The sequence below is a fragment of the Euleptes europaea genome, chromosome 17 (assembly GCF_029931775.1).
Source record: "Euleptes europaea isolate rEulEur1 chromosome 17, rEulEur1.hap1, whole genome shotgun sequence".
NCBI lineage: Eukaryota > Metazoa > Chordata > Lepidosauria > Squamata > Sphaerodactylidae > Euleptes > Euleptes europaea.
The window spans coordinates 12,410,975-12,426,962 of record NC_079328.1 but is presented as its reverse complement, the minus strand read 5'-3'; the positions used below and the strand labels follow the sequence as shown (position 1 = coordinate 12,426,962).

Here is a 15,988-nt window from a genome sequence, read left to right as displayed (position 1 = left end):
TATGGCATTGGACTATGGCCGCTTTGGCCATTGGACTAAGTCCCTCCCCTCCCCAAACCCTGCCCTCCTCAGGCTCTGCCCCCCCAAACCTCCCACTGGTGGTAAAGAGGGACCTGGCAACCCTATCTCATCCTCTTCCTCACCTCTTCATCCCCCACTGGACCATGAGGCAGCTTTGGGAAGGAGGAAGTAGTCATCGCATGGATCTTCCTTCCCTCTCTCGGCTTGTTAATCTTTATTTTTGAAAGACTTCAGGGTACAAGTTGAGGCCCTCGGTAGTTTCCTGTTGAGAGGTCTCAGCAAATTTTAAAAACTTCATTGAAAACAAGGTCCTCAGTCATGATCCGCACCTAATACTTGGGCAGATTTGGCTATCTGCTACCCAGTGACTGAAACAGTTACATTTGTGATAAAAATGTAAAGGCTGGTTTCGTACTGTGAGGGTGGAGCCTGGGGAGGGTGGGCTTTGGAGAGGAGAGGGTATAATTTCATAAAGTCCACCCTCCAAAGTAGCCATTTTCTGGGGGAACTGATCTCTTTAGTCTGGGGACCAAGTGTAATTGTGAGACATCTCCAGGCCCCACATACACATTGGCAACCCTACTTCTGCAGTGAACCAAAAGCCCCCCCCCCCAATTTCAGTTGCTGTCACTATGCAAAGACAGAGGCTGGTCGTAGTCGCTAATCAGAAGTTCGGTTTCTTCAACCGGCCGACAGTTCTGTGTGCGAATGCACCCTTCCTCCTTTTCACACATGGCGTATTCCTCCCGATCCTGCTGTTTTAGGTGTCGTAGGATTTCCTTGGACAAAAAATGCTTGTCATTTTCTCCCGAGTCTGAAAGGACAAAATTAGATGTTAGCCTGTTCTGAGGAGAAGGTGAAAGGGGAGGCCAACAGGTGCATCAACGCCCCAAGAGGGCAGGAGAGTTTCTCCCTCTCCCTCAGAGAATCGGGACATTCGCGGGTGAATCGCAAGACAAACCAGCCATGTATAACTGACCTCTTTCTTCTGCCTGCTTTAGAAACGAACAGCTAAAAGACAAGGTGGCAGAAGCTTTTGGTTCAGAGGCTGGATTCTGCAGAACTGTGCTAGAGGAAGGGATTATTGCCACTTTCCCCAACCCTATGCAGTCCTCTGCAAAGCTGCCCCCAAACGTTGGTGTGGGATGCCATGCAAAGGGCTGCAGCCAGAAAGGATTGGTAGGAATCCTTTGCACAAAAGATGTGGAGGGATTTCTACCCATTTGCTCTTCTGGTGGCAGCCCCCCGCCCCCAAACAACTGACCCTGAGGAGTTTACTCAGGAGGGGAGTGGACGGTGGCAAAATTCTTTGGCACAGAGTTGGATGCGGTGCTTCAGAGGTCTGAGTTTTGGATTTCCAGGTCAAATGTTGATATAGATAGCTGCAGTCCTAGTGAGCTGCACAAACAAAGCCAGGGACAGCCCCGCAAGTCCAGGATAGGATTGCCAACTCTAGGTTGGGAAACTGCTGGAGATCTGAGGGCAGTACCTGGGGAAGGTGGGGTTTAGGGATACACCTCAGCTAGGATTGCCAGCTTCCAGGTGGTAAACTCAGGAAATGTATAAACCTGCGCTGAAAATAGTAGAAACTGTGGAAGACGGCAGCGCGGGGGCTCAAACAAAGAATAAGACCAAAATTCAAGGTTAATGGTTATTTTTTGTAATTTTAACAAAGAAAAATGAAAAATGAAAACAGAATACTCTGCTGGTAATGTGGTCACACGTCACACAATTTTGATGCTGGCAAAACGTCAGGAAAGAAAATACCAAGACCACGGTCACGCAGCCCGGATAACCACAAGAACCGATGAACTCTGGCCGTGAAAGCCTTCAAAAACATTTACTTTTTATTCCTGTGAGTGGTTGTCGTAGGGGTCCCAGCACACTGGTTTGCCCAAGGGCCCATAATGATGTTAAGACGACCCTGAATGCAACCCCACTGCCCTCCTCACTTCCACAACTTATAACTGGGCTGTTGACTCCCTTCTTACCATCATACACAATGAGCTGGTAGCAGCCGGAGCACTCTTTGGATTTCCCTAAGATTTCCTCCAGTGTTCTGCAGAAGAGCTTGGCTTGTTCCAGACGGTCTTGCCTGCTGAAAGCGGCACTGTCGTCTTGGGACATGGCATAGAGGGATTGCAGTGGGGTGGCATACTCCACCACACAACAGTGCATCTAGAGGAATGGGAAAAGGGGAAATTAAAAAGTCTGCCTGAGTGGTCTTCAGCCTATGGAATGGCTGGCCGCCAGCATGGTGTAGTGGTTAAGAGTGGTGAACTCTACTCTGGAGATCCGGGTTTGATTCTTCTCTCCTCCACATGAGTGGAAGACTCTCATCTGGAGAACCTGGTTTGATGCTCCACTCCTACACGTGAAGCCACCTGGATGACCTTGGGCTAGTCACAGTTCTCTCTGAACTCTCTCAGCCCCACCTACCTCATAAGGTGTCTGTTGTGGGGAGAGGAAGGGAAGGAGATTGTAAGCTGGTTTGATTCTCCTTTTTAAAAAATAGTAGAGAGTCGGCATATAAAAACCAACTCTTCTTCTTCTTCCCTTGATAGTATTCCCAGAATTGTGCAACTGGTAACAGAACCCAAGAACCTGTTGAGGAGGTGAACTAGCCCAGATGTGCAATGCAGCGAACCAATTCCTGAGATCAGCCTAGATTCTTTAGGAAATCTTCTCCCAACCTCTCCCCAGCTCACTTGGGACTTCTTCAATTCTATACCCAGCTAAGATTGAGGAGCCAAAATAGGATGCTGAAGGAAAGGAGCAAGCGGTGGCCCACACAACTGCTCAAACAGCCAGAGCCCAATTCACATGGGAATTGTCACCTATATGAAGAATTGGCCATGGTGCAGAACACCACACATACTTAGGGGACGGGGGGGGGGGGGAGGTGCCACTGCACTCCCTGCTTCCCTCTGTCACTTTTGCTTGGACGAGTCTGTTACCTACCAATGCAGATGTCTTGAGATAACCAGCTTTTGATGTATAAATGACTCATTTATGATTTTTTCAATCCTATCCTTACTTCATGAAGCTCAGGGGGGTGCATGTGGTTCTCCCCCGCCTTCATTTCATCCACTCAACAACCCTGTGAGGTAGGTTAGGCTGACAGCTTCACGGCAAGCAGGGATTTGACCCTGGGTCTTCCCAGCTTTAGTTCAACATTCTAATTGTGATGCCAAGCTAGCTTTTGCCCATCATGCTAGTGAACCTCCTGGTATTATCCAGAGGCTATTAAATTGGCAGGATCTACTCCAGCCTACTCCCATTCATTTCAATAGGCTTAGACAGGAGTAACTCTGCATAGGATGGTGCTATATGTGGGAAAGGACATGCCTCATGTTTGTGTGACTGACATGGTATATGTGTGGTTTAAAGGTCAACAGCTAGAAATTGCTAGTTATCTAGTTTAATCCTTGCCCTGGTAGAAAAAACAGCCATGACTAACTGGCCATATAGGCCAGCTCAGAACTTTTGGGATGGAGCAGAACATGAATGAATGAACAAACAAATCTTTTTGAAAAATATTTTCAGACTTTTTCATTCATCTTAATTCACTGTGTGTGTGTCTGAGTAAAGTGCCGTTGCCATATTGCAATTACGGTTCCACTTTTTCCTAGTTCCTACCCCTGTAAACAATATTTTTTGTTATTTTCAAGGGAAATTTTCCTTTCCAAACTCTGCTGTCTGGCACAGAATCCTAAGAAATCCGGCTTTCATGAGTAATAACGTTTGAGGAAGGGAAGGCAGATCTTGGTAGATCACAGAAGGAGAATGTGGTAGAACCTACCTTTTGGTTCTCATCCAAGATTCCATGGACACTGTTTTTGTAGGTTCTCCTCTTAATGCCAGCTCGATCCACGCTCACTTCTGGGAGGTTGTTTATGAACTGAATATGACTATCAGCCTTCCACAGGTTATCGTACACCTCGCAGTTCAGGGGGATCAAGATGTGTAATTTCCAGGTCTTCTTGCATTTCAGCAAGGATTTATTATTCTCACTGAAAACACTAATAGAATCTTTAAGGCCTTTGTAGCAAAAATGCATGGAGGAGGGGGAAAAAAGTGATGAAGTCAACAGCATTACAATTAACTTTCCGATTTCTGTGACTATTTTTGGACATTTCTCTACAAGCAGGGCTGTAATTTGTTAATGTTGATACCGATCTGGCAGAATGTGTAAAGTGGTAAAAGACTCCCAAGTTTCAGTATCCATCCTGCCTTTCTTCTAAGGAGAGAGGGATTGTCTATGGGCAGGTGGAAATGTGAAGATGGAGGTGGTCCTCCATCAAGTCATCCAGTCAACCTGGGATGGTTCCGGGTTTCAGTGGGTCATGGGCAGAGAGCCGCCGGGGGGCCCTTTGCCTCCGCTACTTGCTAGCACTCACTCCTCCCTGCCTACCTGCTCTTATTCTCTTCCTCTACCGCCTAGCCCTCTGTCCTTCCCCCACCCCCAGGTTGTGGAATCACCTCAGGTTGTGTCCATTTTGAAGGCATACAGACATTTCTAATTCATCACCCTAATCCTGTGATCCGGTATATGCAGGAGCACCAGTGCACACCTGGGACTCCTCTGTGCAGAACGAGCCTTGGCTACTCACCGTGAAGGCTTCTTCTACTCAGAGGGACGAAGGACATCTTTAGAATGGGTGTTTTCCGTTCCTCGTGCTCCGGGAGGCAGGACCTAAAACTTAATTTCCTGTCTCTTGAGGGAAACGCCCCTCCTTTTCAGTTTAAAGATTTTCCGAGTAAACACATTTCAAGTTGGACAGGTAAAAAACATAAATAATAAAGTGTAAGAACCACATGAAAAACAGTAAATGCTGAAGAACAAGTAACTATCACACAATCAGAACCTGAAGTGGGGTAGTATTAAACCAAGTGGTTAGTAAGAGATCCTGTAATGTAAAGGACTAATACTGAGTGTGAAGTAGCAATCAAATTGAGAGGACGTCTGGGCGGGCAAGATGTCCTTCGTCCCTCTGAGCAGAAGAAGCCTTCACGGTGAGTAGCCAAGGCTCGTTCTCGCTCAGAGGGAGAAGGACATCTTTAGAATGGGACATACAAGAGATGTCCCGGCCCGGGTAGGGTTTAGACGTCCTGGAGTACACTCTGTAAAACGCGCCTGCCAAAGGCGGCGTCTGCAGAAGCGTAAAGGTTTAACTTATAGTGACGTACAAATGTGGAAATGGAAGACCAGGTGGCAGCCTTGCATATTTCCTCCAATGGGGCTCCTCTATCGAAGGCTGTAGAGGTGGCCGCGCTCCTGACTGAGTGAGCTGTGACCCCTGAAGGAATGGGTAGGTTGCTTTCTTTGTAGGCCTGTAATATGCACTTTGTGATGGTTCTGCTGATGGAAGTCCTAGACATAGGTTTGCCCTTATTAGGTGTTGAGAGATTAATGAATAGGTAATCGGAGTTTCTGATTGCTTTTGTGCGTTCTATGTATATATGGAGGGCCCTTCTAAGGTCTAGTGAGTGCCAGGCCTTTTCCTTAATGGTCTTAGGCTTGGGGCAGAAGGAAGGTAAGACTAGCTCCTGATCCCTGTGGAACTGACTGTTGCATTTTGGGACAAAGGAAGGGTCCGGTCTGAGGACTACTTTGTCCTTGTGGAAGATACAAAGATTCGGTCTAATTGATAGAGCTCCCAGCTCTGAGACTCGACGAGCCGAAGTGACCGCTGTTAGGAATAAGGTTTTCATACATAACCACTGTAGACCTATCTGATTGAGTGGTTCGAATGGTGGTTTAGTGAGAGCCGTGAGAACTGTATGGAGACTCCATGATGGGAATCTATGTTTGACTTGGGGTGAAGTTAGGCTGACCCCTCTTAGGAAGGACCTAATGTGGGGATGTTTATTTAAGGAATAACCTGACGCTTTTGGTACTATAGTGGCAATGGCAGCCAATTGTCTGTGGAGAGTGGACGGTGCCAGACCCTGAGCGCGACCGTCCTGGAGGAAGGCTAAAATGCCGGCCACGCGTGGTTTCAGGGGGTTTCGGTGTTTCCGTCTACACCAGCGAGCAAAGGCCTTCCAGGTGGTGTTGTAGATTCGCTGGGTAGATGGTCGTCTGGCTGCAAGGATGGTGGACACAATCTCAGAATTGTAACCCTTGTCTAACAGTCTGCTCCGTTCAATAGCCATGCGGTTAGTTGAAACCAATTTGGATCCGGGTGGCCTATTGGGCCCTGTGTCAATAGGTCCGGTCTGTCCGGAAGTCTCCAGTGGTTGTGTTTGGATAGTTCTATCAGAGATGGGAACCATGGGCGGCGGGGCCAATGAGATGCCACCATGATGACCGACGCCCTGAGAAGTCGGACTCTCCTTAATACTCTCGGGATGAGAGGAAGGGGGGGAAAGGCATACAGGAGACCTTGTGGCCAAGGGGCGAGAAGGGCATCGATCTGTTCCGCCCCCGGTTGTTGGTACCTGGAGAAGTATCTCGGGATCTGATGATTGGTCTTGGAAGCAAATAGGTCTACTAGGGGGGTGCCGAAACGGTGAGTGATGAGGAGAAAGACTTCTGGATGGAGGGACCACTCGGCTTCGTCGAGGTGTTGTCTGCTGAGCCAGTCTGCCTGTATGTTCTTGGTTCCCCTGATGTGTTCTGCACTCAGGGATGAGAGATGAACTTCCGCCCATAGTAACACTGCTGTGGCTTCTTGGTGGAGAGCTGATGATCTGGAGCCTCCTTGTTTGTTCAGGTAAGCTTTTGCGCTCACATTGTCGGTTCTGATCATCAAATCTTTGCCTACCAGCTGTTTTTGGAAATGTTGTAAGGCTCTGAATATGGCTCTGGTTTCCAGTACGTTGATATGTAGCTTCTGCTCGGAGGGGTTCCACGACCCCTGCGCCGGTTGTCCCAGTAGAGTTGCGCCCCATCCCAAGAGGGAGGCGTCCGTGAACATCTGCAACGGGGTCGGTCTGATGTATTGAAGACCCTTGGAGAGGTTGTTCGGTTGTGTCCACCAGATGAGACTGGACCTGGCCGTGTTGGATAGGGTTAGGGATCTGTCTCTTTTCTGGATGATGTGCTTCTGATGGGCTTTGAGGAACCCCTGGAGAGGTCTTGCATTGAGGCGAGCCCATTGTACAGCTGGCATACAGGAGATCATGTGACCCTGTAATTTTGCCAGGGTCATGAGGCGTACTGTTCGGGATTTCAAGGCAGATTTGGCCATGGATTGTATCTTGAGGATCTTGTCCTCTGGTAAGATGAGAGCGTTGATTGTTGTGTCTATGTAGACCCCTAGGTGACGAAGTCTTTGAGTGGGTTCTAGATGGCTCTTTTTGAAGTTTATCATGAAGCCGTGAGTTTCTAGGGACTCCAGGACCCTTTGTGTGTGCAGGGAGCTTTGTTTTGTGGACGAAGCACATATAAGGACATCGTCCAGTCCTTCTTCGCGGAGCAGGGCCACCACTGTCACCAGCACCTTGGAGAAGACGCGTGGGGCTGAGGACAGACCGAAGGGAAGTGCCCTGAACTGGTAGTGATGATGTTGGTATTGGAACCTTAGAAATTTTCTGTGGTGAGGGTGAATTAAGATGTGAAGGTAGGCTTCTGTCAGATCTATGGAGGTGAGGAAGTCTCCCGGTCTCAGGGCCTCGGTGATGGATTTCAGGGTTTCCATCCTGAATTGCTTTTTGAGAACGTGCCTGTTTAGGTGTTTGAGGTCTAGGATGGCGCGCCAGCCGCCGTCTCTCTTGGGCACGGTAAAGAAGATTGAGTAGATTCCGGATGAGCGTTCCAATGGAGGGACCGGTTCTATGGCCTTGATATTTTGGAGATGCAGGATAGCCTGGGAGGTCCTGTGATGTTTTTCCTTGTTCTTGGAGGTCGGGGAGACTCTCATCCGATCTGAAGGAGGCCTGAGGAATTCGATTTGATAGCCCTGACGGATCAGACGAAGCACCCAAAGGTCTGGATGGGAGGCTTCCCACTGGGGGTAGAAAAGAGTGAGTCTGCCCCCCACCGATGGTGGATTGGCGTCATTGTTTGTTTTGGCGTGTAGTCTTGTCTGCTTTGTCTCCTTGAAAGTTGGAGAATCTGTTAGATCTAGAGAATCTACCTGATCTACGAAAGGAGCCACGGGTGGAACTCCAGTTGCCTCTTCTTTGTTCTGGTCTGAATCGCTGTAAGGTATGATAGGAACGAAAGGGCGTGTTATATGAGAAGCCTTTGGAGTCCTTACGTAGACTCTTGGGAAGCATCTTCTTTTTGTCTCTGGTTTCCACCAGGATGGAATAAAGTTTGTCGCCAAAAAGCCTCTTTCCTTGGTAAGGATACCCCATGAGAACCGATTTTGATCGGTGTTCTGTCTGCCAAGGCCTAAGCCAGAGCGCCCTTCTAGCGGAAGAGGCAGTAGCCATGGCTCTAGCAGCAAAAGTCATTGTATCCAAAGTAGAATCCGCCAGGAAGGATACAGCCCTCAGAATTCTTGATACGCCCTCCTGGGCGCTTTTGTCCTCTGCTGGAATAAGCTGAGCAAGCTTGCGAGTCCATATGATCGCTGCTCTGGAAACTAGGGCTGATGTTATAGAAGAACTTATGGCCAGGGCAGAAGCCTGATGAGACTTTTTACATGCTAATTCCGTCTTTCTATCAGCTGGGTCTCTTATCATCACTAAACCCTCCTCGGTGACCAGATCTGAGGAGTGTAATGCTGTAACTGGTGATTCCACTAGAGGGACCTTGAGTAGTTCAGCTGTGTTGTTGGCTATATTGTATAACTTTCTAGTGGTTAAGGGGACCTGTTTGGTTGCCATGGGTTTGTCCCATTCCGCCTTTAGTAAGGTGAGGAAATAATCTGGGACAGGGACCGCCCTATCTGGGACTTCGTGCATATGGAAAAATTCTTTGGAGCCCCTCTTTCTCTGCTCTGATTGCTTATCTGATTCTTCAGAGAGGTCCAAGGCTGCAAGCGTCTTGGTTAGTAACAGAGGGAATTCCTCAGTATTAAAAATTCTGTTTTGTTTAGGCTGTTCAGTTATCTCTTCTCCATCTGAGGAGAATTCGCCTTCCTCTTTGTCGCTCCTTTCGTCTTCAGAAGAAAAGGGGGAGGTGGTTTGCTGCAAGACATTGTCATGAGTATCTACAGTGTGCTTATGTCCCTTCCCTTGCACAGGAATGGAGGGTGGATCCAGTGTTTGAGTTCTGGAATTACCCTCTGGCCTGGGAGCAGTGTGTCCAGCTATGACAGAGGGAGGTGGGGAGATTATCTGGGCTGCTTTTATGCCTTCTGTGAGGGCGTCCTTGAATAGGGCGGAGAGTTCTGCCTTTAAGAATGAAAGCCCGCTGGCATCCAAAAAGGAGGGGGGAGGGAAGGTAGGATTCAGTGGCACCACGCTGCCAGGAATAATTAAAGGCGAGACGCCAGTTGCAGATTGAGGCGAGACGCCTGGGGGGAGGGGGGGCGAGACGCCCATGTGAGCGCTGGGAATATGCAAGGGCAAGACGCCCTGGAGCATGGCGGTGGAAGGGACTGGCGAGACGCCACCCGCCTGGTTAAACTCCCATGCGCTGCTGGAGGGAGGAGCGGCAGAGGCCGCTGAATTTTTTCCTGGGCCATGCGGGGCGAGAGGAGGGACGGTAGCCGCTAAAGGCTCCGCGCCGTAATCGCTAGCAGCGATGTGGGATTCGGCAGCGCGCGTTGCTGTATCCGGAGCGGCCTGTGCCGCTGTTTCTCCCCCACCCGGTATGCCGGCTCGGATTTTGGAGGCGGACGTTGCCGCGGCTTTCCCCTTATTGCTGCTTCTAGGCTCTTTGGAGGAAAGAGAGGCGCGCGCGGCTGAAAGCAGGCGTTTAGCGCTGCTGGTTTTAGTGTTGCCGGTCCGCTTCCTCTTTCCCACTCCGGGGCCCCCTTTTTTCTTACCCTTATCCTCAAGTGCGTAGCTGCAGGACGGCTGCTCCTGCGTCGTTTGGGTGGGCTGTAAAAGACCCGGGTCTAGATCCCCCGGGACTATAAAGGCATCGGGCTGCTTGTCCGCCATCTTGAATTGGCGGGAAAGCCAAGATTATAGTTTAAGTTAGATTTAGAATAGAATAGAGAGGTATTAGAAGTATAGAGTAAAGTAGATAAGATATTAGAAAAAAGAATAAGTAATTAGAGAATTTTCTGGTAGGTATGCGCAGAGCTGCGACTCTAAGCTGCTCTCCCGACGAGGCAGGAAACAAAACTGAAAAGGAGGGGCGTTTCCCTCAAGAGACAGGAAATTAAGTTTTAGGTCCTGCCTCCCGGAGCACGAGGAACGGAAAACACCCATTCTAAAGATGTCCTTCTCCCTCTGAGCGAGAAAAAAAAATCCTCATTGTTTTCAGTGGAACTCCACAAATTGAAAGGGTTCATACTTGGAACTGAAGCATCCTCTGCTGCAGTGACTGGAGAAGTCTGACCATTTGTGCACCGGCACCAACTGAACATCTGATCTGTGTTGAGATTCTGCAGAAAGGTTCCGCCTCACGTCTGAGTCTCATGGAGTGTTTGTGTCTCATCCTCACCCCTTTCCCAAATCATACCATGATATTACCACACATTTACTCATACCTCTCTTCTTGCCACTAAACTTCACTTCAACTTCAAAAGATCCCAATAACACAACAAATGAATACAGTAAATTTAGATGTGTGCAAACTGGTAACACATATGTCAAATATGCACATCTGCAACTATTGCATTAATTTTTAAACTTTACTCAAATGAAAGACTATGCAAACTATAATTTACACTTACTTAATTGTCTTTACAGAGCAGGGAATGGTTGAATTTAACATTAACCCCATCCTCTGAACTTGCATATTCTCTTACTGTATGATTATTTTTAAGGGACTAAACAGGCGAAGGCATAGAAAACAATTCTGGAGGTCATTAATCCATTTTATATTTCTACGTCACAGAGCTTTTCCGCATTCTCATCTTCCTCATTGTAAGTTCCTGTTGCTTGGGAGGGGTCTGTTCCACATGTGTTTTGCTTCCTCTAGTGGATGATTTGATATCACACAGGTTTATGGTAAGCATATCTCTCTGCAGATTTAAACTGCAGGTTTTTATGCCGGACATAAACCTGTGTGATATTGAATCAACCACTAGAGGGAGCAAAACCCATGCGGAACAGAAAATTCCACCCCCCACCCCAAGAAACAGGAAAATGAGAAAATGAGAACACGGGAAAGCCCATTGGAGAATACTGACATGGCTTACTTACGAGGCAAAATGATTTTTAAATAGCCGATATAATAAGACCAGGCGAGTCCATGTGCTACATTGAGGTTGTTTCTTTCACATAGTTCTGAAATCTCGGCAGCTGAGGGATTCTGCAGACGACAAGCAACAAGAGCGGGTGTCAAATATTTTCCCCAGAAAACTGCGGTTCTCATCCTGTTTTTTTAAATGATAAATTTACCTTGTAACCACTTACAAGGTAAAACATTTGGGTCAAAATAAGATGCTGCGCTACAATGTGAGGAGGATCTATGATTAGGGTTGCCAACCTCCAGGTGGTTGCAGGAGATCTGCTATTACAACTGATCTCAGGCAATAGAAATCAGTTCCCCTGGAGACAAAGGCTGCTTTGGCAATTGGACTCTATAGTATTGAAGCCCCTCCCCTCTCCAAACCCTGCCCTCCTCAGGCTCCGCCCCCAAAATCTCCAGGTATTTCCCAGCCTGGAGCTAGCAACCCTAAGGCCACACCTGGGTTGGGAAATACCTGGAGATTTTGGGGGTGGAGCCTGAGGAGGGCGGAGTTTGGAGAGGGGAAAGATGTCAATGGGGTATCATGCCATAGAGTCCTTCTTTCATAGCAGGCATTTTCTCCAGGTGAACTGACCTCTGTCACCTGGAGATCAGTTGTAATAGCAGGAGATCTCCAGCCAGCAACCCTACACCTGGAGGTTGGCAACTCTACAAGGAACAGGTGTTCAAGGGACATTTTAGGCTGCCCAGGAGAAAAGGGGAAAATCACGCTCCTTGGGCAGAACTCTATGTGCCCATGGAAACACTAGCCTGAATTCGGGTCAATGGTTTGAAGAAATATTATTCAAATATGATTACATAAATATTAACTGCTAGTGGGACCTTGTTTGTATTTTATTTCAATTGTGATTTAAGCAAGAATAGTTTTTTGAATATTAACATTTGCAAACCTAGGATCTGATAATTTACAAAAAGTATCATTTATGCTGTTGCATCAAGTGCTTAAATTTGGCTGCTACTGTGCAGCGTTTGATTAGTCTCTGGTAGATGGCCTGTTACTAAACTGAGCAGTAAGTAGACTTGCCAACCTTCAGGTGGGGCCTGAGAGCTCCTGGAATTATAACTCATCTGACTACAGGGGTCAGTTCCCATCAGGGTTGCCAGCTCCGGGTTGGGAAATACCTGGAGATTTGTGGGGTGGAGTCTGAGGAGGGTGGGGTTTGGAGGCAGGAGGGGCTTCAATACCAAAAAGTCCAATTGCCAAAGTGGCCATTTTCTCCAGGGGAACGGATTTCTATCGCCTGGAGAGAGAGAGAGATCTCCAGCCACCACCTGGAGGCTGGCAACCCCAGTTCCCCTGGAGAATACAGCAGCTTTGTAGAGTGGAGTTTATGGCATCACAACCCCATTGAGCTCCTTCCTGTCCCAAACTCCTGCCCTCCCCAGATTCCACTGAAGGGGAATTATGACATTGAAGCCTAGTCATACCCAGAATGCTATACATGAACCAAAGTAGTTAGAAGCATCAAGATGCTCATGAACTCATCGCGCAGATGCTGTGTTTGTTTATGAATATTGTTTTCATATTGAAGTTGTACATCTAAATTTCAAGATATCTCTGAGTCCATTCTTACATCCAGCTTGATTCGAACCTTGAGTTCCCTCACACCACCCCCAAATTTCCAAGGATTTCCCAACCTGGAGTTGCCGACCCTAGGTGATAGCATGAAGCCCTTTGCTATACTGAACGGGCGGGGTTCAGAGTAGCCGAAGGACCATCTCCATCAATATCAATGTGCCTAGATTCTGAGATGAAGAAAGGTGGCCTTCTTGTAGGAACTTGTGTTATCTAAAATATGGTTGGGCCTGTATACACACTGTATTGCTCAATACAATACACACTGTATTGCTCCTGTCCTGGGTGGGACCCTCACCTAGGGCTGCCAGCTCGGGGTTGGGAAATACCTGGAGATTTGGGGGGCAGAGCCTGAGGAGGGGGGGTTTAGAGAGGGGAGGGACTTCAATGCCATACAATCCAATTGCCAAAGCAGCCATTTTCTCCAGGTGAACTGATCTCTATTGGCTGGAGATCAGTTGTAATGACAGGAGATCTCCAGCCACTACCCTTACCAGTAGCTTTGTATTTATCAAAAGCAGGGAGGCTGTCAAGAAAGCTCCAGCTGGACCAGACGTCCCCAACATGGTTCCCATGGGCACCATGACACCCACTAACACCTTTCCTGGTGCTTGCCAAGTGCATTTACTAAGTGGCCGGGGCTAGGTGGGGCTTTTGCCCCGCAGGGCTTCTTATTGACTATGCAGCTTAAAAAGGCATCCGGTTCAACAGAGCTTCTGCCTGAAATGTTGAATGGGTACTATTAGAATGATATATAATCTCATTCCCTGGCATTTTGTGGATGGCTCGTGTCCTACAGCAGCCATTTTGTGACTGGCTTCCCCTCCGGTGGCAGCAATTTTGTGATTGTGCCCACTGCCCTGTGCCAGAATTCCAAAGGTGCCCGCAGGCTCAGAACGGTTGGGGACCCCATGGGGAAAAGACAGTAGGGCAGTTTGGGATGCTCCTATGCGTGTTGCTTGTGTGTATGGCATGGCTAAGAAATACTGGGAAGACCAGAAAACTGTGGGTCAGGGAATCATACAAATGGCATCTTTACAATTGTTATTTTGTAGTGTTGCCAAATATTTTACACAATCCAAGCTGTGGCACAAAGAAACTCATTAACTTGGCCAAGGTTCAGGATCCGAAGGCAAACAAGCAGCAAGTATCTGAAGAAATGAGCTGTGGCTCACGAAAGCTCATACCCTGCCAGAAATTTTATTAGCCTTTAAGGTGCTTCTGGACTCTTGCTCTTTTCTACTGCGACAGACAAACTAACAGCTACCCACTGCGATCCAAGCAGCAAAGCCAGCACTCCAGTTTCTACAGTCTCTAAAGCATCATCTACTTTCCTTCCACCCTAGAGGTCAAACTTCTGGTACTGAATTCATAACATTTGATCTCCTAACAAGGGCCAGCGTGGTCTTGCGGTTAGAGTTTCAGATGAGGATTTATCAGATGAGGGGAGTGGACATATTCATGGAGGACAGGGCTATCCATGGCTACTAGTCAAAATGAATACTAGTCACGATGCATACCTATTTTCTCCAGTGTCAGCGGAGCATGCCTATTATATTAGGTGCTGTGGAACACAGGCAGGATGGTGCTGCTGCAGTTGTCTTGTTTGTGGGCTCCCTAGAAGCACCTGGTTGGCCACTGTGTGAACAGGTTGATGGACATGATGGGCCTTGGTCTGATCCAGCATGGCTTTTCTTCCTGCTATAGTGATCCTAACCTCCCTGCTCAGTGATCCCCTCAATGCCTACCTGAAGGCCAAAGACGATCGCCAGAAGCTGACAGAGGCACACGAGGCTCAGTTTCAAGCATAGTGGAAGCCCAGTTTCTTTGGGAAGCAACAAGTAGGCAGCCCCACATAACAACAGGAGGAGACCATGCCTGCGCAAATCCAGGCAGGCATTCAGGGCCTTGAAATATTTCCCACGATACCTGCAGAAAAGAGGTTGAGGACATGATAGAACAAGTCCTTCTTTGCTAGGTTCCCCAACTCCCAGGTGGGGCTTGCAATTTCCCTGGATTTACAACTGATGTCCAGGTGACAGAGATCAGTTCCTCTGGAGAAAATGGCTGCTTTGGAAGGTGAATTCTATGGCATTATACCCCCTCCCCTTCCCAAATTCCTTCCTTCCCAAGCTCCATCCCTAAATCTTCAGAAATTTCCCAGCCCAGAGGGTAGGGCTACCAACCTCCAGGTACTAGCTGGCGTTCTCCTGCTATTACAACTGGTCTCCAGCTGATAGAGATCAGTTTATCTGGAGAAAATGGCAGCTTTGGCAATTGGACTCTATCACAGTGAAGTCCCTCCCCTCCCCAAACCCTGCCCTCCTCAGGCTCTGCCCCCAAAACCTGGCTGCCAAACTAGGGTTGCCAGATCTGGGTTGGGAAATAATGAGATTTGGGGGGTGGAGTCTGGAGAGGGTGGGGTTTGGGAAGGGGAGTAACCTCGGCATGGTGCAAAGCCATAGAGTCCACCCTCTGAAGCAGGCATTTTCTGCAGGGGATCTGATCTCTGTTGTCTGGAGATCAGTTATAAAAGTGAGAGATTTCCACCACCCCCCCGGAGGTTGGCAACCCTCTCCCAAGCAGATGAGCTTAGGTGTCTTTAAGCATAAACTGCTATCACCCCACCATGCTAGTTGTAAACCTGTCTCACGTTGCAGCAGTTTGGTTACCTGGCTGACACATGGTGGACCTCTTCTGTGAAGGTGCAGATCCCCTTGAAGAGGGCTCCAACCTGCAGGGCCACAAAATGGATGATAAAACACTGGGCGACATGGCGGATGCTCTGTTCAGTGAGGTACAGGATGAGGGCACAGAGGGCAATTAAGATGTAACTTGAGTGTTGGGCCCAGTTTCCTCGGCGTCTGGGGATAAAAGAGTGAGCGTGGAATCTGTCCTCCTCCTGAGACATCTGCAACACAGAAGAAAATGCAAACGTTTCTGTTGGGTCTGCTTATTCAGACTTCCTCAAAGTCTCCCATCAAGTGTGTGGTCAACAGTGTCTTCTCAGTTATTATCCTTAGAGTTGCCAACCTCCAGGTTGTAGCTGGAGATCTCCTGCTATTACAACTGATCTCCAGCTGATAGAGGTCAGTTCACCTGGAGAAAATGGCCATTTTGGCAAT

The 15,988-nt window shown here is 48.2% G+C and overlaps 1 protein-coding gene across 1 annotated transcript; it reads right to left on the bottom strand.

Moving 5' to 3' along the window:
* Positions 1-638: 638 nt before the first annotated feature.
* On the bottom strand, positions 639-15,774 carry STING1 (stimulator of interferon response cGAMP interactor 1). The gene is made up of 6 exons (XM_056862288.1): positions 15,536-15,774; positions 14,612-14,792; positions 11,239-11,347; positions 3,824-4,062; positions 2,013-2,199; positions 639-835 (listed from the first exon to the last, which is right to left on the bottom strand). The coding sequence occupies exons 1-6, from the start codon at positions 15,772-15,774 to the stop codon at positions 639-641; spliced, it is 1,152 nt and encodes a 383-aa protein (XP_056718266.1).
* Between the last annotated feature and the right edge of the window lie 214 nt (positions 15,775-15,988).